Source organism: Wyeomyia smithii, chromosome 3 (assembly GCF_029784165.1).
Source record: "Wyeomyia smithii strain HCP4-BCI-WySm-NY-G18 chromosome 3, ASM2978416v1, whole genome shotgun sequence".
Classification (NCBI taxonomy): domain Eukaryota; kingdom Metazoa; phylum Arthropoda; class Insecta; order Diptera; family Culicidae; genus Wyeomyia; species Wyeomyia smithii.
The window spans coordinates 87,869,094-87,891,538 of record NC_073696.1 but is presented as its reverse complement, the minus strand read 5'-3'; the positions used below and the strand labels follow the sequence as shown (position 1 = coordinate 87,891,538).

The 22,445-nt window shown below is 38.0% G+C and overlaps 2 protein-coding genes and 1 long non-coding RNA gene across 6 annotated transcripts in view; 2 read left to right on the top strand and 1 right to left on the bottom strand.

Moving 5' to 3' along the window:
- LOC129727781 (MLX-interacting protein) overlaps window positions 1-10,215 on the bottom strand; it is a 63,396-nt gene extending 53,181 nt beyond the window's left edge. The window contains exons 1-2 of the mRNA XM_055685956.1: window positions 9,051-10,215; window positions 7,397-8,186 (exon numbers count right to left, since the gene is read on the bottom strand). Coding sequence (XP_055541931.1) covers window positions 7,397-7,881 — 485 coding nt within the window. The 5' untranslated portion in view covers window positions 7,882-8,186; window positions 9,051-10,215. The remainder of the gene's footprint in view (window positions 1-7,396; window positions 8,187-9,050) is intronic.
- An 8,049-nt stretch (window positions 10,216-18,264) lies between these two features.
- LOC129729699 (RIP-like protein) lies at window positions 18,265-19,253 on the top strand. Of its 4 annotated transcripts, none has more exons than XM_055688462.1 (3): window positions 18,268-18,368; window positions 18,461-18,555; window positions 18,618-19,253. In XM_055688462.1, exons 2-3 carry the CDS (start codon window positions 18,547-18,549, stop codon window positions 19,107-19,109), a joined length of 501 nt encoding a protein of 166 aa, XP_055544437.1. In that variant the 5' UTR covers window positions 18,268-18,368; window positions 18,461-18,546; the 3' UTR covers window positions 19,110-19,253. The 4 variants fall into 4 exon arrangements, with proteins under 4 accessions (XP_055544434.1, XP_055544437.1, XP_055544435.1 ...); XM_055688460.1 differs by having other exon boundaries at window positions 18,271-18,364; window positions 18,442-18,555; XM_055688461.1 differs by having other exon boundaries at window positions 18,271-18,368; window positions 18,442-18,555.
- A 341-nt stretch (window positions 19,254-19,594) lies between these two features.
- Window positions 19,595-20,361, top strand: LOC129732991 (uncharacterized). Its single transcript, XR_008729407.1, has 3 exons — window positions 19,595-19,817; window positions 20,067-20,174; window positions 20,236-20,361. It is a non-coding gene; the product is annotated as an uncharacterized LOC129732991 (long non-coding RNA).
- The last annotated feature ends 2,084 nt before the right edge of the window (window positions 20,362-22,445 follow it).

Sequence of the window (22,445 nt, the reverse complement as noted above, 5' to 3'; positions counted from 1 at the left end):
CGAAGGGAAAGGATGTCCCTGGACCAGTGAAAGCCATTCACACCGAAAAATTCGGCAAGAAGGTAATGGTTTGGCAGGCCATTTGTGAATGTGGGAAAATATCTCGGCCATTCATTACGAATGACACAATGAATGGTAAAATTTACGTGAAAGAGTGTTTGCAGAAAAAGGTTGTTACCCATGGTTAAGCAGCATAACAATCCTCCAATCTTTTGGCCCGATCTTGCTTCCTGCCATTACTCTAATGCACTAGGGTGGTATAAAACAAATAATGTCACATGTGTCCCAAAGGCGATGAATCCTCCAAACTGCCCTGAAATTCGCCCTATTGAAACTTTTTGGGCTTTGACCAAGGCAAAGCTGAGGAAATATGTCAAACCAGCGGACAATGTTGAAAAATTTAAAAAAGATTGGCTTAAAGTGGTAAAAATGGTCGGAGAACACACTGTGCAAAAGCTTATGAGTAGTGTTGAGAGAAAAGTTAGAGAACTCGCATAACCTACGAAAAATAATCCTAACTTGAATTGAAACTGGAAAGAAAACACTTATTATCTATATTTCAGAATAAAATGACCCGAAAAGTCCTGTATTTTTTGTTTTATTCAAGAAAGAAGATGTATTTATAATTTTCGGAACAGTCTATATTTATTTCCATTTTCACCTTTTTTTGCGTCTCATATCAATAAAGACGATGTAATTGTTCTTTTTTCTTCAGAGTAAAATTCAAATCTCTCATCAGAACAAGCCCCATTGTGGGGCGAAAAGAAACATGCAACAATTATTTCAATTAAACAATAGATTATTTATTTATCAAAAACTAACTAACTAACTCTAAAACTAACCGATGCTGACCTAAGACAGAGAGCTTTAGAAGTTGTCAAAAACATAATGAATAAAAATAATTATCCTGTTTTCTTTGTAAAAAATGTTATTAAGCAAAGATTGCATAAAATGTACAACAGTCTGGAAAACCCAAATGTAATTAAGAATGAACGCTTTGTCACTATACCATACATAACAGGCTTAGGAGAAAAACTAGCTAGGTACCTAAAACAATTTGGGATTGATGTTGCTTATAGGCAAAATTAAAAACATATTGTTCACAAAAACTAAAGACAAAATTCCAAAAGACAAAAACACAAACGTGGTATATGAGATTAACTGTGGTCAATGTAACAAATCATATATCGGAGAAACGAGCCAGTTTTTGTATAAGAGATTGGAACAACACAAATATAATATTAAGACGAAAAACATCGGAGGCACAGGCTTAGCCCAACATACTTTAGAAACAGGGCATAAGTTTGATTTCGACAAAACTAAAATTAAAGAAAAGGTATCTAAGCACAATACAAGACTAATAGCTGAAACATTTCATATTAAAGTTAGAGGAGATGATAACGTTGTTAACAAACAAAAAGACTCTATAATTTTCAAAGCTGCATACAACCCTATAATTTGCAAACTAAAAACAGGAAAAGGAAGAAAATTAGATAACCGAAAACAAAACAGTAGTTGTGGTGTGTACAGTAAGTCGTAAAGTTTGTATGTTCAAATTTTGTGTTTTTGTTCTGAATGTATATTAAATAAAGTTAATTTTAGAGTCCGCTGATGATGAGTGAAAGCCAGTAGTAACTCGAAACGTACGGACAAACTGGCAAATGTAGTTTAATTTATTTACTCCGCCGAAAACTGTCGATCACAAGAAGCAATCAAATAGATGCGGCGATAACCACGATAAAACATTTATCAAAAAGGTAGTTACACCCTTGATAAAGGTCGCCTAGACCCATGTTTTATGCTTATGCTTTCACATTCGTTCTAGCCATTACGGTATGTTTTGTATACTGCAGAGTATATCAGAGACTGCTTCTATTCGCCCTATTTAACGGTATTCAACAGAATAGCAATAGTTTATTGAATAAATTATAACTTTTGGACAAATCGAAGCATAATGCGGCACTTAACAAAAACAATAAAACAGTTAGGTTTTATTACACGGGGAATACATACCTCGTAAAAATAACCGCGTAAAAAAAACACGATCATTCGAAAATCCACGTAGAGGGTGTCCACGATTAAATTGCCACACACATAATTGATTCGCAAAATTCGAGCTTCCATCCGATTTCCATCAAATTTTCAGGGATTGAAAAATAACTATTAAACTTCATTTTACCATTTTACTCGTATTTTATTTACACTCCATACGCAAATGCCCGCACCTTGGCCTTAACCCCGGCCATTAGATTGTGCACAACCTGTGAATCAACCGTTTTTTGCATGTAAACCCATACTTTTTTCAGTTCCTCGACTGTCTTCACTACCTTAGGTTGTTTAAGAGGGTGCTGCTTCATATTGCCCAGTACTTTTCGATGGGGCGGAGCTCCGGAGTGTTGGGAGGGTTGAACATTTTCGGCACGAAATTGACCTTATTGTCCGCATACCACTTCAGCACGTCCTTGGAGTAGTGACATGAGGCCAAATCCGGCCAGAAGATTGTTGGGACGTTGTGGGCCTTCAGGAGAGGAAGCAGCCGCTTCTGGAGGCACTCTTTCATGTACACCTGTCCGTTCATCGTGTCCTGTGTTACGAAAGGTGCACTCCGCTTCCCGCACGTGCAGATGGCTTGCCAAACCAGGAATTTCTTCGCAAATTTGGACATCTTCTGAGTGCGGACATGCTCCGGAACGCTGAACTTATCCTTGGCCGTGAAAAACAGGTTGCCGGGGATCTGTTTGAATTCGGCCTTCACATATGTTTCGTCGTTCATGATGCAGCATTCAACTTTCGTCAGCATGTTGAGAAACAACTTCCTGGCACGGGTTTTGGCGGACTTGTTCTGCTTCTCGTCGCGATTAGGGGCCTTTTGTACCTTGAACGTTCCAAGCCCAGCCTTAGTTTTGGCCTTCTGGACAAAACTTCGAATTAGGTGCAGCTTCTTAGCCACATCCTGAACGGAGGCGTTCGGGTTTCGGTTGAAGGCCCCAACTACGCGGTTGTGATTTTTGGTGTTGTACAGAATACTTTTTCCTTCACTTCTGGGCTTCCGATCGGTGGTCAATCGTTCCTCGAACCGCTTAATCACTCGCGACATCGTGGAATTCGCGATTCCCAACGTTTTAGCGATGGAACGATGCGAGAGATCCTTGTTCTCGTGATGAATGCGCAAGATTTTATCACGCACGAGCTGTTCTTTCGACTCCATTTCCGCGAGTTTTGATAACAGGACTTTAAAACTTGCAGGATGTAAAAAATGCACTATGAACTAAATCCACCCAAATTTGCATTAAATTCTACTCAACGGTTAAAAAGTTAGAGCAATTTCATGGTGTGGCAATTTCATCGTGGACACCCTTTAAAAAAACGCGTTAATTAAAAAATCCGCGTAATGTAAACCACCAAGAAAGGCTTTAGAAAACCCGGCGCTCTAGGACCAGTATTAAAAATTGCCCTCTTTGACGGGGATTCCGGATCTTTCGGAGGGCGGATCTAAATTGTTTTGCTCAACCTATACAAGGGTACTGCTTATATTTTCAAATGTAGTTTTTTGGGGGTTTTGTTCGGTTAATTTTAGTAGGTTAACGTATTTAACAAAACCACTGCCTGTATCTGTTTCCATCGATTCATCTTCATCCAGTTAGATATTGAAATCGCTTTCATGCGAATTCAATCCATTGGCAATATTGACTGTCAGAAAGTTGTGTGGGGCTAGCAGTGTTGCGAAATTTCGACACTGCAAAATGAAAATGATACAACAGCAGTTTCACTCTCACTCTCTTCAAGCTGACATTGAGTGTCACCCGAGTCAACTATCAGTGAAAATCATGTCGGTGAAAAAAATGATATGTCCTAATTATTGTCGAAATTATTTGATCTGAGCCAATCCATTGCCTGAAGTCGATAAAGTAGGTAGGCATCTTCATCCTTCACCGCATAAACATTTTCATTATTTCATGTCGAACTAATGCGTAACAAATAGTTAACCTTCGTCAGCAGGTGTCAATTCGACATAAAACTCGTAATCAACAAAAAACTCACGGGAACTTCCTCACGAATGCCAGCGAGGTGGTCGACAGGTAGAAGGAGTACTTCGAAGGACACCTGAATGGCGATACAGTAAACAGAAGCGGAGCAGGAACTGACCTAGGAGCACCAGCAGCAGATGACCGAGTACCAGCCCCCGATGTTTATGAAGTTCTTTGTGAGATCGGGAAGCTGAAATACAACAAAGCCGCAGGCAAAGACGGACTGCCGAGCGAGCTCTTAAACACGGGAGAGAGACGCTGCCTAGAGCGCTGCAATGGGTCATTTCCAGGATTTGGGAGGAAGAAAAACTGCCAGACGAGTAGACGGAGGGAGTCGTCTGCCTCATCTACAAGAAGGGCGACAAGCTGGAATGCTGCAACTACCGCGGTATCTCGTTAATCAATGCCGCCTACAAAATACTCTCACAGATCCTGTTCCGTCGTTCATCACCTTTAACCGGGAGGTTCGTAGGCCAGTACCAAGCGCGTTCCATTAGAGCCCGTGCCACCACGGACCAGATCTTCTCGATCCGACAGATCTTACAAAAACGTCGCGAGTACAACGTGCGCACACATCACATCTTCATCGACTTCACGGTGGCCTATGATACAGTCAATCGAGAACAGTTATGGGAGATCATGCACGACAACGGTTTTCCAAATAAACCGACTCGACTGATCAAGGCCACCATGGCGCAAGTAATGTGCGACGTGCGTGTTTCGGGGATACTCCCGAGCCCCTTTGAATCGCGCAGAGGGTTAAGACAAGGTGATGGACTTTCCTGTTTGTTGTTTACCATCGCCCATAAGAGTGTGATCATCGACACGAGAGGCACGATTTTCACAAGATCTGTTCAGCTTCTGGGCTTCGTGGATAACTTTGACTTTATAACACGTAACTTTGCGACGGCGGAAATACATGCGAGCAGAGAGGCTCCAAGGAAAACATCAGCCTCCCGACTCAAGTCTCTGTAGACGGCGATGAGCTTGAGGTGGTCGACGATTTCGTGTATTTGGGGTCACTGGTGACCGCCAACAATAACACCAGCAAAGAGATTCAGAGACGCATCCAGGCTGGAAATCGTGCCTACTTTTCACTTCGGAAGACACTTCGATCGAGTCGAGTGCGACGACGCACGAAGTTGACGCTGTACAAAACCCTGATAAGACCGGTAGTCCTCTACGGAATCGAGACAACAACGCTTCTCGCGGAGGACGTTCACGTTCTTGGAGTTTTCGAACGGAAGGTGTTGCGGACTGTCTACGGTAGAGTACAGACGGACGACGGAGAATGGCGACGGCGCATGAACCACGAGCTGCACGCGCTACTTAGAAAGAACCCCATTGCACACCTGACAAAAGTCAATAAGTTGCGGTGGGCCGGTCACGTCGTAAGGATGCCGGACGGCAACCCTGCGAATTCACTTCTCTTCAGCAGCCCTGCCGGCACCAGAAATAGGGGGGCGCAACATGCACTATGGCTCGACCAGATCGAAGGAGACTTGCGGGTGATGTACGCTTAGGGAACTGGCGAAACACAGCCCAAAACTGAGCAACATGGCGACAACTTCTTGATACAGCATGGCCACCATGGCTCTCGTCTGAATGGTAAGGTAAGTAACGAAACACTCAAATAAGTGTGTAGATTTTAAATTGCTAGGTTTGTTTACATTTATATGCTGTAAAATTTACGAACTGTTGCAAAAAATGCGAAATGCAAAAAACATTCACTGTTTTCAGCTTGAATACCATAGCTACAGAATTGAGCAACACAAATACTTATTCATTTTGATTTGTTTCACAACTCAATTCTAGAAGATGGACTGGAATAAACGTAAAGTTACGTTACCAGGCAAACAAACTTGCAAAATTTCACATGTTGTGTTTTAATTACCGAAGGTACGTCGTATGCATGGCGCCTAAGCATTTTGTAGCGTTATATCGGTTGGTGCGAATGAAAAAATGAATGAAAGAGTGTTTACACTTCTCGGTTCATTTACATTTGCACATAGGAATTAGTTTTGTAAAACCATCCGAAAGACCGAGCCTTTAAGTCGCAAAGAATTCATGATTATTTTATTAAAGATCAGATGAGAATTAGTTTATCAAAATAATATGTATTTTTTAGTTTTAGTATTAAAAGATAAATTTAGTTTTCACAGTTTGTTTTTTTTCACCAGATTTTCCTTCACTGGAATGGAGAAAATGTAATTTTATCTTATTCAATTAGCAGTTTTTGTACGAAGTTAGCAACCTTTTAGCTAAATTATTACTAATTATTACTTATTACTAAGCTTTCTGTAAGCAATTCAGTACTAATAATCATGCTGCCAAAATGTTGGGAACAGAACTGCTTCCTATCAGTCCATGGCAGCGACAGATGAAATTTAAATGACTTACATTTCAGGTTAGCGAAATTAATAATAAAGTGTAGTCCAAGGTTTTGGGATGACTAAAATAATATAGAGGAAATACTTTACATAATACAAATGCAACAGTTTAAGTAAATCTTGTACTTTTGTTCTAAACATCCTATTTTATCAATTCATCATCATAGTCTCGGCATGTTTTAGGCGTGCCATACGATCACGTCTAGTTCCAATAGTAATGAGCATCAATAAGCCTAAGCTCTACCGAGCTCATCATTGCGAACTAGAACGAGTTCATAGCCTTAAATCAAAATTAATCGTCGCCGAATCACCGAGTCAACAATTCTGTTATCTCCAGCAACATTCAAAACCGAAACGAAACGTCTATCCGCCTCGAACCGGTTTCGATTATCTGGCAAAATTTCAATACTCGTACATCGATAAGCGGGTGCAAAAGTTGGTATGCACAGTTGCGGGTGCTTCGTTATGAATGTACGTAAGCAAGTTGTGACGCTGTACGCAACCAAACTGATATTTATAGCGAAATTCCCTATTTGTTTACGTTGGTTGAGTACAGAAGGCTGAGCAAAGACAAGAGTGCGATTAATATCTGTTTTGTTGGTTAATAGAAAAACATCATATGGTTTCCTATTTTCAGAACATTTCTGTTACCGAATCAGATGACTTGCGGATATTAGATTAAATAGAAACTAGAGAGAACAGATACAATTGTAACCCCGTGGCCTGTCGGCGATGCTCCTTGCTCTCCTATTTCAAGTTGAGTCTTCTGTGAGTGCAGAAGTAAAACAACAACGACTGACTTGTGTCGTGTGAAGATAACACAAAATTTCGACATGACTATGAACGGCAGATATGTCCAAAGGTCGCCTGAATTGCACCAACGGACTTTACAGGCTCACTTAGGTATTTAATATAATTCGGCTAGAAATCTTATCTGATTAAATCTATATTGGATAATGAAAGTATTCTTCCACTTACGTGTAAGTAACGTTGAGCGTGTTGAACACCGTCGACAGGTCGGTATCAATTTCCACCTGAGAGCACGAGTACCGCCCCATCAACTGCAGCGGTTGGCGTTTTTGTGCGTAACGGATCAACTCCGTGCCGCCGCCGGAGTTGCCTCGTAATGGAACAATTGCGCTACTAGAGGCGCTGGTACCCGATTCCAACGACAAATGTGGGCTTCGTTTGGAAATAATGTTCGAAATCACGGTATCAACGATGGCCGGTTTGACATCCTCAACGACCACTTGCATCCCCAGATCGTCGTCATCCTCATCCTCCTGGCCTTCGGTTTCGAAATGGGAAACCATAAATTGACCGGAATGGATTATTTCGCCAGTACGCTTGCGCTCTTCACCACTAGATGAACCGTAATTACTACTGCCGAGTTTTCCAGGAGCGATCCTGGTCGTACGTCCCGGAGTCATATTGTACAACGGACTACGATCCGTTAACGACATGAGAAATAATATCAACAGAAACAATAACACTAGTAAACAAACCAGTTACACCAGTTGCCTTTATTACTGAAAACCTACGGAATTCACCTAACAGATACACATGCACACGTTACGATGTTAAATACTTTCAGATTCACACTGGCACACGCGCGCGCGCTCTCTCGTAGTCGACCGTCGAGGAAAGTGAGCAGCAAATTTAGTGAAAGATGAAATATTAGACGCCTGCAGATCGGTCTTGCTGATGACGGGTTCGGGTTTTTGAACATCTATACTATATCACACATTTGTATATCACGAGAAGGTGCCTGTGGAGAGAGGATAAACATTAAATTAGTTTGTTGTTCTGTCAATACAGTGCGGAATGAGAAATCGTTGAATGTAGTCAAGAGCAAAAAGTATGGCTTAATTTATAGCATGATGCCATGGAATTATCTCGAGAAAGTAGAATGCAGTATAAAAGTACAGCGATAGATGACTTTCAATAAAAACATTGCAGAGCCGGAGCTAGACCTTCTGTTTATTCGACACAGACTTCGCGGCCAACTGTTAGGGTACAGGGCTAATGCGGGACTAGTACTAGAATCCAACTTACATTAACAGTCTTTTTCGTGTTGGGACTCGAACATACGACGACGAGCTCATTAGACTAAAATAATATTCAAAACAGCTGAGAATGCAAGATGAGAGAACAATTAGAAGAACACTTAAGTGTCATTAGAAAAATATTCAAAAATCTAAATATTTGACTTTAAATCAAAATGTAGAATCAACAGCATCTTCTATTCTAAAATTTGAGAATAATAATTTTATTACATTTACGTAAAATATTAATCTAAGAAAAAAAAATCGTACTAGAATAGGCTCTGCTTTAGTTTGATATAAACTAACAATTTTTAAAATACATTTTAGACTTTGCAACTGTTCTGTAAAGTAAATTTTCTAGAGCTCCTTTATGGGGCATTCACAAGGAATCACTCTTATGTCTGAGAGAATAAGTGAGGTCACGAAAGTGTTCGTCGTAGAGGATTTAGCCTCCCTAGTTCGACAAGGTATGAAAACGTAAACATGCTTTCAATTTTACTACAAGTTGATTCAGCAGCGATACAGGTAGGTAAATAAAAGATATGTTATTTAGTTCCCCAACAATAAAACCAAGCATAGGTACCAACCTTCTAACCTCCAAACAGCTCAATAAGAACTGTGCTGCACTGGCGCTTGCCGGGCTACCTTCATGAGTCGATGTACTTCGCACGGCTCCTTGGCAGGTGAAAAGACACCGACAGGAGCTTTGTTAGCAATCGGTCACGGCCTTCGTTTACGGGGGAGAAATGACAAAAGTGTGCTTCCAACAAACCCGAACGCAAGTAATTAACGACTACACATGCAGGTCAAAATAAACGTAATGTATCGAAACGAAGACCTTCTGGCCATAGCTTCTACCGCAATCTGACGCTCCGCAAAAAAAGCTACTCTACGAATCGTTCTTCCCGAGAGCACAGCTAATCTTCAACTGACAGCTTGGAAGCACTCGAACTACCAGAGGAGTACACTTCCAAAACAATCTTCACTTTCCAATCGCATTCAGCATGTACTGTATAACTACACTAACATTCGTTGCGCGCAGCAATTATTTTGTGTTCTTTATGCACTAATTTTCACTGCCAGACCAATAAGGTAGGGAATTCGCTTGCCTTTTTATCGGACAGGTTTTCAATTCTTGGCAACTCTTGCCTTCCAGTTTGCTTAGCAAACACGCTGATATTATATTTTTCTAAAAAGCAAAAGCAAAATTTCACTTAGTCCAGTCCAGTAATATCCTCGAATATTTTCAACAATCTGTCTGCGGAACGATGTGATCTTTGCCAGTCGTAGTGATGACGTTATATCACAGCTCCTCTCGCTAAAGCGTCAACACAACCGCAGCGCGGGGAAAAACTTTCCACACACCTTTTATTTGGGCGATATTTTTATCTTCGAAATAAAACGACACTCGCGTTCTAATAGAACGTGTAAACTACCCAAAGAGCAGAGCAATATGAGCAAATCCGTTTCCTTTGTTGCTGGAAAATATTATTAATACTCCAGCTATCAAAATAGTCAATAATCGAACACACACACTGGGGAAACGAGCTCACTGATAAGAATCCAACGACGCGTAATAATCCCTCATACGAAATCAACGTTAACCGATCACGTCCTATGCAGCTATGCAGTCAGTCTTCCACAACTGGGCGCGGATCGTAGAATTAAGATTGGACGAATCTTAAAAATTAATACATTCGCGAAAAATGAGAAGATGCCTTCGTACACGCACAACACACTCGTCAGCAAAACAAAATCATCATGAAGAGCTGTCAAACAGAAATGTCAAACAGGGGGTAGGAAAGTGGACTGTACAGGTTTCTCGGGGACTAACCCATTGACAATAGACCAGCTAACTGGCATCTCTATCTTATTTGCTTTGCTCCACACGCTCGTGAAAAGTAACACGGCGAATGAATTAGTTTTAATTCAATTTCATAAGTTGCACGGAAACGTCAAAAAATGAATACCGCATTTGGTGATTCTGTGTAATTTTTACACTGATTTTAGATTAATCTAGAATAACTCATTTTTGAATTTACCACTATAACTCAATTTTGAGTACTAAGCATGAAAAAACGACGCCATTATTTGACACGAGTGAAAAGGCGGCACCATGATTCAACATTTGTGCGCCATTATTTAGCCTTTGCGGCCGTGTTATCTGTTCTTGTGGCTGTTTGAGTGATTCCAAAATATGAGAAAATCGCTGAGAAGGTGGTCACGGACATTTTAAAAAGCTTTAAGGTACACATATAAACTTTTTTCATTAGTCATTCTAAGGAACCAAAAGTTTTCAGGTTGTTCGTGTCATCAGGAAATTTATGGGAGAGTAAAATATCAAGTGATTATGCATCACAAAAAAAGAGCAAAATATACTTAAAAAATAAATTTAATTAGACACCGTTCAAATAGAATGTAACCTAAGTTTTGTTATGTTCTGACTATTACTGGCACAAACCTCCCTTTCTATGCCAACATCACATTTAAAACTGAGTGGTTTTCCATTCTTAAACTGAGTACTTTTAAATTCTGAAAATGGTTGGTCCTAAATTCAAAAATGAATATTTTTCTATTCAAAAACTTGATAGTTCCAAAATCTAAATCGGTGTAGGTTTTAATTTCAAAACTGAGTAGTTTTAAATTCAATAAATGGATAATTTTGTACACGGAAAACGAAAAGTACCCATTTCCATGTCGATTTCACTCAACGGCGTCGTTCCGTGCAGGAAGCCAATTTTGAGTAGTTGTAGATTAATTCAATAGAAGGTATATAGCATTAAGAGTAATAATACGTAAAAAATACGTAAAAAATACCCAACGTTTAGTTCAATCTTTTAAACTACGCCTTGGGTAGGTTTCAGTTAATTTCATTCGATTGAATTAATATTATATAATAATCCATTAAATCTATCTCAAAACCTACTCACGTACCTTCTAATTTAGTGTAACTGGCTTTATTAATTTCCCCTTTAAGTGCCTCCGTTCCTAGCTCCATTCTCACAATGCAATTTTAATCTTCTTCTTGATTGGCGACTATTATTCAAAAACAGAAGCACAAAAGCACGTTCTTCACCTAATATCACTAATTTATAACCAAAACTACCAATATCAAAGATATCTCTGCCACTTTCGCGAAATCAATTTTTTCACGCGGGTTATGAATTTTCAACCAGTTTGATTTTTCATCCAATATTGGGTTTAAACTACTCATTATTGACTTTTTGTCAAAACACCATCATTGAGTAAAAGCATGTTTAAAGTAAATTAATTTTAAATGACTCAGCAATAGCATTGCAAAACTACCCAACACGTAGGTTGTATAAGGTTTACATCATTTCAGGTAGTTTGTACACTCCGGTTGGATAAATTTCGTTTTCCGTGTACACATAAACTGATATTTTTTAAGAACTAAATGAGTTTTATTAAACACAAAAAATGAGTTCAATTGGATACATCATTCTGAATAATAAATACACAGTATTTGCCCATACTATGGTTACACAATTTTGAATAACAACAGAGTTACTCAATTTTCGTTTTGTTCCACTTTTTATGGAAATGAATTGTTTTCTAATCATTTTTGAATTCATTTTAGGGAGCGTGCAGGGGGGATCTATCTGTCAAACATCGTGTAACCAACATATTCGGCAACATGGCGTTTGTTTTGGTTTTCGTTCTTTTTGTTAATGAAATTGATCGATGTGAAAAATCATAAAACCGGAACGTTTTTAAATCAAAACTCGTAAAACCGCGGAAAACTTTCATGAATGTGTTATGTAGTGATTTTTCCCCCATTATTGTTCATAGTTACAAACGTCATGGACCAACAAACGTCATGGACCAGAGTTGATCTGCGATAACGCACACATATATGAAATTTGACAGCAATGAATCCCCTCTGCTTTGCTCCGCTAGGAGCTAACATCACTGCGGATCCGCAATTTGCGGGCCCCATTGACAGATGCTATGTTATGCGTATGAAAAGTGGCGGTGATATGCTATCTCGTTTTCACACACGCTGAAATGTTAGTCCTCGAAACATGGCGGGATGCCAGCTAGCTGCGATAGACCATTTTACGCAAGGGGTTTCCAACAAGCGTTTCACTGACAAGTAACTAGTGATTACTCTCAATTTATCAGATAATCAAGTAATCATAGGTAATCCAAAGTAATCTGGAGTAATCATGAATAATCAATAATAAGCACCAATCTCCGATAGTGATTGTGTTGTAAATTCTCAATCCTCTGTGAACATCTGTTAGTTCGTTATTGGTTCTTATGTATCGTCTCAATCGATCCGGGCTTATCCAGGCTGGCTGCTTCCTAAACATCCATAACAAAGTCGATATTTTTACCACTGCAATTTGTCCATTTAACTTTTTTATTTTGACAAACTTTTCTTTGTTCTTTAAAATCTCTGGAAACCGAAAAATCAATTCAATCAAAACACACAAAAATAGTAATCTTACCATATTGATCAGAATAATCTTTTAAATCTATATCGTAATCAAGATTTTTGAAAAGGTCGTTGATATCAACTATTTCCTCAAAGCGTTCTGCACCATCCCTATTAGAGTTAGCAGTGTCCTCTTCATTACATCTTTCGAGTTCCTTTTCCTGATCACCTATCTGATCAGAATTTACTTCTTCTGTTAGTATTACGGGTTGAATACTACACGTGGCGGAAAGATCACATTGAATTCCGATTGAATTCAAATCTGTCATTGCATCAAATTTTGCTGATTCAATTACATCTATTATATCTATATCTGCAGGCATTTCCGATGGCACGTAACACATTTTGATTTTCTGACATTTTTCAAAAGGTAACATTGATTCAGATTGAAGTAGAAAATCTACCCTTTTGACGCGCTGCAACGCCTGCATAACTGAAAAATTGACAATAGTCGAAAACGTAGAACTCATTGATCTTAGTTTTCTGAAGAATGACTCATTCCACTGGCTATTGAAAAAAGTAGGTAGAAACACATTTGGGCACTCGTTTTGACGACAGTAATTAATAGTTTTTATCAACTCATGCGCGTTCAATTCAATGCAGAATAATGAATTCAGTGTCACAAAATTATCCTCAACAGATAATTTGTTTTGAATCAACCAGCTGTGCCAAAACCTTAAAAAGAATACTGCATACCATATTCGAAAAACTCTCTCCAAAACTTTTAGATTGTTATCTATGAAGGAAGAAACAACATATCTCAAAAGTTTCAAAAATAATACGGTACTGTCACTTTGCGCAACATGCATTTTCAAAGCATCGGTGACTCGTTCATCGATCATTTTTTCAACAATTTTGAAGTTCATTCGATCTGCCGTGGTAATTTTTACCTATTGACAATCCATGTTCTGATATAGGACGATTTTGCACAAGAATGCACAAATGGCCAACTATGGCAATATGATTTCCTGTAAAATAAATTATGTTAAGGAACGATAAACATCCAAGTTTATCACAAATACCAATTCGATGGGCTTTTCCAATATGCAGAAATCGGTTTTTCAACTTTCCCCCAATATGAACAGTATCCTGCTACAAAACGGATGTCCTGTTTGTTTACTTTTAAAAAATGATGTGTAATCATTAGGAATTCCACCATCCGTCGCAGATCCCAAACCGGAAAGTATTTTCATACCACGATAATACATTGATGCACCATCAGATGAACAACCAAGCTTAATAATACCATGCTTAGCTAATTCGGCAGTAATATACCGTACGCGAGTTACATATGCTTCTGCTTTCATTGATTTTCCGACGCCGTAGGCTGTTAGACAAAATGAAGCTGAGTTTAATGACAGACTCGTACACATTATGACATTAAGATCAGCAGCTAGCTGCTGTTCCAATGCCTGTTCTTCGACATCTTTTGCAGAAAAAACTTGAGATTTGGCCAATATTGGCATTCCCGTTGCTATATGTTCTTTATATATATTTCCAATGATTCTTCTCGCTTTGGAATCGTATTCTACTCCACTTGTAATAGCCGTTGCATCTTCAGAAATCCATACAAATCTGGATAGATTGAATTTTTCAATATAAGTCACTAGCTCTTTGATTCTTATATGACCCTCTGATATGTTATCCAACTGACTGGAATAAAACGAATACAACGTAGATGTTTTTGGTAATGGAAGAAGTTTCATGAATTGAATGTAGTTTGCGCGACCTCCAGTAATACATGTGCACATCGCGTATCTCTTTATATGATCTGAATATTTGTTTTTCTTGCCATCCTTAATTTTTTTATGAATTTCAACTAGCTTATCGAAAAACGCGTTACCTTTCTGTAAAATATTGTTTGAAATTTTCATGGATGGTCTTCTTGAATGTAGATTCGAATTTTTACAACATTTTGTTATTTCGGTTTGCTTCATACCAACTAAAGAATTTAATTTGCGTAAGCGCTCTTTACATCTAATCTAATATTGATACAGTACCTGCTTTATTGCTCTCAGCAGCGTTCATCGCCGATACTTGAAGGTTTATTTGACCTACGAAACACAGGACTAAGTGAGCAAAACTTTTTTTGCAAAAATAAAACAGAAAATAGTTTGACAATTTGATCATATTTTATGTTTAATAGAGCTTCTATCAAATAACACAACACTGTTATTTATTATATATGTAATATTCATCGACTAATTTTACAAAATTTATGTATTTTCGGAGTCTGCATTACTTTTTTCTGGGGATATTGATGAATGCAAAACAGACTCTTCATCTGAACTATTGTCGTATTGCTCATCTAGACACTCCAAGGTACCGTCAAAATTTGCATCCAAAGAACCTGTGAATATAATGGGTTCGCCACAGAAGGCAGAATCACGAAAGGCAGAAGCACGAAAGGCAGAATCATGAAAGGCAGAACTCTATGGCCGTACACACAAGGCAGAATATTTCAAAAGGCAGAATTTCGAAGGGCACGAAAGGCAGAATCACTGGTAGCAAAACCTAACTCACGATAGGCAAGTGCGTGATGACAAATTGGTGCGAATCCTGGTCACGGTATCAAAGCCGCTACTCTACCTTTATTATTTAATATTATTTGGAAACCAGACATAATAACTGGTCACAAGCAATGACCAGTTTTAATGGGAGGTGCAAATCAAGCCTAATTATTAGATCAGAAACGCGCAAACTGGTTTGGCTCAGGTCCCAAAGAATCTCACTGCATCGCGGAGAGTAATTTTTCGATGGTAGGTCTAACTTACACTAGTCTCAACGGCTAGTTGATTATAATTAACATAAAACAATTCATGCGGCGAAGACGCATAAACGAGGGCAAGGAACCGAGGCGGCACAAAGCCGCCGTGGTTTCCGCGGTCCGAGCCGGCCGCCGACCCGCCGTCGGAAGCGGCGGCCTCTCGCATATAAACAACTGATCTTCTGGTTTTCTTGGGTTATTCAAACAGGTTTTCTTTCCCTTAGTTAAGTCCGAACGAGCGATAGCGAGTAAGGACAGCACACACTTGGACAATAGAGTCGGCCAAAGGCCGCGAGTGTGTATTGTTAAAAAGAAAAAAGTCCATTTTTTGATTCTGCCATTCGTTATTCTGCCTTATGAAATATTCTGCCTTTCGTAATTCTGCTTTTCGTGATTCTGCCTTTCGTGATTCTGCCTTTCGATTTTCTGCCTCTCGTAGGAGACCCGAATATAATATATACAAAATAATTATTCAACCCTTATAATGTTAAAAAACCACCGTTGGCATGCTCCGGAAAAGATGTTTTATATCCAAACTCTGACACTATTTCAAACTCTTCAGTAGTCAAACTGGTTGGTTCTAATCCAAGCTCTGGAGATGGGCCAACTGTTGAAACATATAGTTAAAATAAATTAGCTTTCACTTCAGCAATAAGGATGCTTGAATACAAAGTATCGGTGTTTCTATCAAATTAATGTAGTGTTCTAGGATACAACAGCAAAATTAAATTTGTACTGACTCGATCGAATTAGATTTGATCGAAAATACGATACTCCGTATTCAAGAAAAAAAAAACTATAGTTGCCTAAGTAAATATAGCAACTGAAACTGCAAAGCACACGCTGCTAAAAATGTACCTTTTATCAAGGACTTTGACTTTTTTGATGTTTTACAGGCAGACTTTCCAAGCTGCCCGGAGGAGGAATGCAACAACTGTTCCAGTCGTGGTTTTTTATTATTTTTGCTGATTGAAACCTTGGGTTGTGGTTTGTGGACAGTATTGTAATGTTTTATGAAATTCGCAGTTGTAACTTGGAAAGTTTCCCCAGTAGTGTAACTGTAAAATAACTTTACAACCTTTTCTGGTTGACAAAATGGACATATTGCACCAAATTTTCGCAGTCCCACTCCAGGTATATCTTTTACAATCAAATCTGTTTCGACTATTGAAGAATGCTCCTTCAATCCACTCGTTCGTAGAAATTGAGTCAGCCGCTGCTTAAAACGCAAAACAATTTTTTCCACAAGAGTATCACACATTGGATGAATATTTCCTGATTTTTTTGTATAAGTTCCGTAATTTGTATGGGGAAATGTTGGCTTTTGCAATTTTTTAATTAAAGTGCGCCAGTCGTTATTTTGCACAAATACTCGATATCCATTTATGGCAGCTCGGTGCCCCGGAAGTAGATTGAAATTTTTCTCGAGATCAGCAAGATCGGTGTCCGTAATCGATCGAAGTGCTATGTAACTATCATAGCCAGTGTTAGTAAGAAACATCCGCACAGCCTCCGGTACAGGTCCTTGAATTTCTAAAACATCCCATATAGAAGTAGCGCTATTGGTTGTCATCGAACCGTGTTGTTTATCCTGGTTCATTTTACTGTGCGAAAATAAAAATTGGTCACCATACATTCAAAGTCACAAATAAATTATTAATCACCGTATATATCCAACTAGGAAGAAACTAATTAAATTTCTAGTATAACCATCAACGTTTTAAAAACAATAACAACGAATAATGTTTATGAAAAAACCTATCTATGAAAAAAAAAAACGGTCCACAATCCACGTTGTATGCATTTTAACGTTCTCAAACAAGCTAACACTACAAGTTACTGAAGAGCGACGAACACTTTTTTCCCTATTTGACTTCATGCTGAGTAAAGAGTTGCGTCATTATAAGTATTACACACAACGTGAATGAGCATTCAAGTTCGGGCTACTCTTGCTTTTGACAATTCTAATGAGAATTTGCGTAGGTGCGAACAGTCGTGAAAATCTCTTTCACCTTCGTCTGCGTGAAGTGCATCTTTGTGAGGTCAATATTATGTATGTAATCAGGTGCGGAGATCAAATGTCCCCACAAAATTATCGAGGTACAAAAACTGGAAAATTCTTTAGAACGCCAAAACAACCATATAATCAATGATAACCCTGTGTAACTGGCGGTAATCAGAGCTAACATTTTGGTAATCAGAGTAATCTTAGTAACAAGTCTCCAACAAAACTAATCAAGATAACTGTGAAATAATCATTGTAATTTTACAGTAACAAGTTTTTCAGTGATCAGTAATTGATGCTATTGGAAACCCCTTGCTTGCAACGCGCATCGGGTGAAACGTCAAATCAGGGATTCCAGATAAGCAGATTTATCTGCATAATGTCGATTTAAAGAATTCGTGGGCAGTTTTTGTTGGTTCCCCGATATTTCCGGTTTTTCATAGTTTCTGTAGATTTATGCAAACTTATGTTTTTTAATTCCACTAGATTTTTGCAGACTTTGAAGAAATGACTTGCAGATTTCAAGCATATTTTTCCGAATTTTAGAGCATTCATAAATATCTAAAATATCTGGCATCACTGCGTCAAAATGAGCAGCAGTTTATTCGCAAACACTTCAATCTCGTGAAAAAGCGCGAAACATTCTTTTATATTCTTTGTGAAAGCCTACGTAGGTACCTATTTATTTTGTATATTGTTCCTTTATTTAGTTTAGTTCATTATTCGTTGCCAATTTCCATAATGGAGTTGATGAATTCCCCTCCAGTGTATCATACAAGCGCTGCTCAAAAATCGCGGTCAAAAATTGCTGCCCATCGATTCAAGTACGGTTCCCCTAAGCTGGTGGATCTGATGCGAGAGGTAACAAGTCTGTTGTTTCTAGTAACAGTTGTGTTGATAGCGTTGTTTTTTCTTAATTTCAGAAATGTCGCTTAAGAATAAAAGAAGCACGAAATGAACATTTGTTGAAGAAGCGTAATATCGTATTGGATGACAAGGCATTGCTGGGATTGATTGTCCGTGAGGAACTTTCGGAAATCGAAAAGGATATCGAGTTGCAAGAGCTAATTTACCAGGAACTGATGGCGGAAACAAACGAATGGCTTTTCCAAGAGTACGAACGTTCGGAGAACTATATGATTGACGAATACGACCAGGAGGTAGTGTTCTGTCCAGTATGTCAAAAGAACCAGCTCCAAAAATTAGACGACCAACGAATTCAGTGTTCCTGTGGTATATCGATCAAGTATGCAGGTAGCCTGGGAAGTTTTGGTGGTTTCCTCTGGTGTACGGTACACGAGCATGGAGCACGCTGTGAAGAAATTCTTCATTTTTTTGTTGAACCACATTCTGTCTGCGGACAGCTGAATGTATTTTGTCCAGGCTGTGATTACTATAAAAATTTAACGCAATGAGCAATTTGTTATACTATTTAAACCCTGAATTTTGATGCGAATTTATGCTGTTTTAAACCACGATTTTTTGTTTTAAAGTTAAAGTGTTTAGTATTATTTTTGACTAAAGATAATATTCAATAAAATCGGTTTATTTTCCTATTATGTAGGTACTTTATTTTAATGAGAAACCTTGCCAGCAAAAGTGTTATTTTTGTATCATATCTAGATAAACATTTCAAAAGGTTCTATCTGCTATCGTCGTTTTTCCGGAGCGTCTTTCCATTTTGGTTATTGTTCAGCTTTAGTAACTCTCCCAAGTGTGGTCCGCTATCAACTTGTGCAAATAACGTGTCACAAAAGTTTAATAAGTTGTGGTGATTGAATGAAAGTGATTGATCAAAGCAGATAGGACCTTTTGAAATGTTTGTCTAGATATGACTTGGATCTAAAAGTTTGTATATCTAGATGAACATTTCAGAAGGTCCTATCTGCTTTCATCGTGTTTCCGAAGCCCCTTTTTATTTTGGTAATGGTTCTGAGATAACCAGATCTAAGAAGTTGAATATAAAGCCACAGAGAACAATACTGTCCACAAACGACTACCCAAGGTTTCAATCAGCAAAAATACTAAACAATCACGACTGGAACAGTTGTTGCATTTCTCCTCCGGGCAGCTTGGAAAGTCTGCCTGTAAAATATCAAAAAAGTCAAAGTCCTTGATAAAAGGTACATTTTTAGCAGCGTGTGTTTGCAGTTTCAGTTGCTATATTTACTTAGGCAACTATAGTTTTTTTTTCTTGAATACGGAGTATCGTATTTTCGATCAAATCTAATTCGATCGAGTCAGTACAAATTTAATTTTGCTGTTGTATCCTAGAACACTACATTAATTTGATAGAAACACCGATACTTTGTATTCAAGCATCCTTATTGCTGAAGTGAAAGCTAATTTATTTTAACTATATGTTTCAACAGTTGGCCCATCTCCAGAGCTTGGATTAGAACCAACCAGTTTGACTACTGAAGAGTTTGAAATAGTGTCAGAGTTTGGATATAAAACATCTTTTCCGGAGCATTCCAACGGTGGTTTTTTAACATTATAAAGGTTGAATCAATAATTATTTTGTATATATTATATTCACAGGTTCTTTAATGGAAATTTTGACGGTACCTTGGAGTGTCTAGATGAGCAATACGACAATAGCTCAGATGAAGAGTCTGTTTTGCATTCATTAATATCCCCAGAAAAAAGTAATGCAGACTCCGAAGATACATAAATTTTGTAAAATTAGTCGATGAATATTACATATATAATAAATAACAGTGTTGTGTTATTTGATAGAAGCTCTAATAAACATAAAATATGATCAAATTGTCAAACTATTTTCTGTTTTATTTTTGCAAAAAAAGTTTTGTTCACTTAGTCTTGTGTTTCGTAGGTCAAATAAACCTTCAAGTATCGGCGATGAACGCTGCTGAGAGCAATAAAGCAAGTACTGTATCAATATTAGAATCAAAAAAACCAAAAAATAGATATAAAGAGCGCTTACGCAAATTAAATTCTTTAGTTGATATGAAGCAAACCGAAATAACAAAATATTGTAAAAATTCGAATCTTCATTCAAGAAGACCATCCATGAAAATTTCAAACAATATTTTACAGAAAGGTATAACGCAACATGGTGACAGTCCTGGTAACGCGTTTTTCGATAAGCTAGTTAAAATTCATAAAAAATTAAGGATGGCAAGAAAAACAAATATTCAGATCATATAAAGAGATACGCGATGTGCACATGTATTACTGGAGGTCGCGCAAACTACATTCAATTCATGAAACTTCTTCAATTACCAAAAACATCTACGTTGTATTCGTTTTATTCCAGTCAGACATATCAGAGGGTCATATAAGAATCAAAGAGCTAGTGACTTATATTGAAAAATTCAATCCAGATTTGTATGGATTTCTGAAGATGCAACGGCTATTACAAGTAAAGTAGAATACGATTCCAAAGCGAGAAGAATCATTAGAAATATATATAAAGAACATATAGCAACGGGAATGCCAATATTGACCAAATCTCAAGTTATTTCTGCAAAAGATGTCGAAGAACAGGCATTGGAACAGCAGCCAGCTACTGATCTTAATGTCATAATGTGTACGAGTCTGTCATTAAACTCAGCTTCATTTTGTCTAACAGCCTACGGCGTCGGAAAATCAATGAAAGCAGAAGCATATGTAACTCGCGTACGGTATATTACTGCCGAAATAGCTAAGCATGGTATTATTAACCTTGGTTGTTCATCTGATGGTGCATCAATGTATTATCGCGGTATGAAAATACTTTCCGGTTTGGGATCTGCGACGGATGGTGGAATTCCTAATGATTACACATCATTTTTTTAAAGTAAACAAACAGGACCTCCGTTTTGTGTGCAGGATACTGTTCATATTGGGGGAAAGTTGAAAAACCGATTTCTGCATATTGGAAAATCCCATCGAATTGGTATTTGTGAAAAACTTGGATGTTTATCGTTCCTTAACATAATTTATTTTACAGGAAATTATATCGCCATAGTTGGCCATTTGTGCATTCTTGTGCAAAATCGTCCTATATCAGAACATGGATTGTCAATAGGTAAAAATTACCACGGCAGATCGAATGAACTTCAAAATTGTTGAAAAAATGATCGATGAACGAGTCACCGATGCTTTGAAAATGCATGTTGCGCAAAGTGACAGTACCGTATTATTTTTGAAAATTTTGAGATATGTTGTTTCTTCCTTCATAGATAACAATCTAAAAGTTTTGGAGAGAGTTTTTCGAATATGGTATGCAGTATTCTTTTTAAGGTTTTGGCACAGCTGGTTGATTCAAAACAAATTATCTGTTGAGGATAATTTTGTGACACTGAATTCGTTATTCTGCATTGAATTGAACGCGCATGAGTTGATAAAAATTATTAATTACTGTCGTCAAAACGAGTGCCCACATGTGTTTCTACCTACTTTTTTCAATAGCCAGTGGAATGAGTCATTCTTCAGAAAACTAAGATCAATGAGTTCTACGTTTTCGACTATTGTCAATTTTTCAGTTATGCAGGCGTTGCAGCGCGTCAAAAGGGTAGATTTTCTACTTCAATCTGAATCAATGTTACCTTTTGAAAAATGTCAGAAAATCAAAATGTGTTACGTGTCATCGGAAATGCCTGCAGAAATAGATATAATAGATGTAATTGAATCAGCAAAATTTGATGCAATGACAGATTTGAATTCAATCGGAATTCAATGTGATCTTTCCGCCACGTGTAATATTCAACCCGTAATACTAACAGAAGAAATAAATTCTGATCAGA

What these genes read in the sequence shown, in the direction of transcription:
- LOC129729699 (XM_055688459.1), top strand. Translation starts at nt 18,436, where the DNA reads ATGGAGTTGATGAATTCCCCTCCAGTGTATCATACAAGCGCTGCTCAA. An exon ending in TGGTGGATCTGATGCGAGAG is followed by an intron (nt 18,556 to 18,617) that starts GTAACAAGTCTG and finishes TCTTAATTTCAG; the next exon opens with AAATGTCGCTTAAGAATAAA.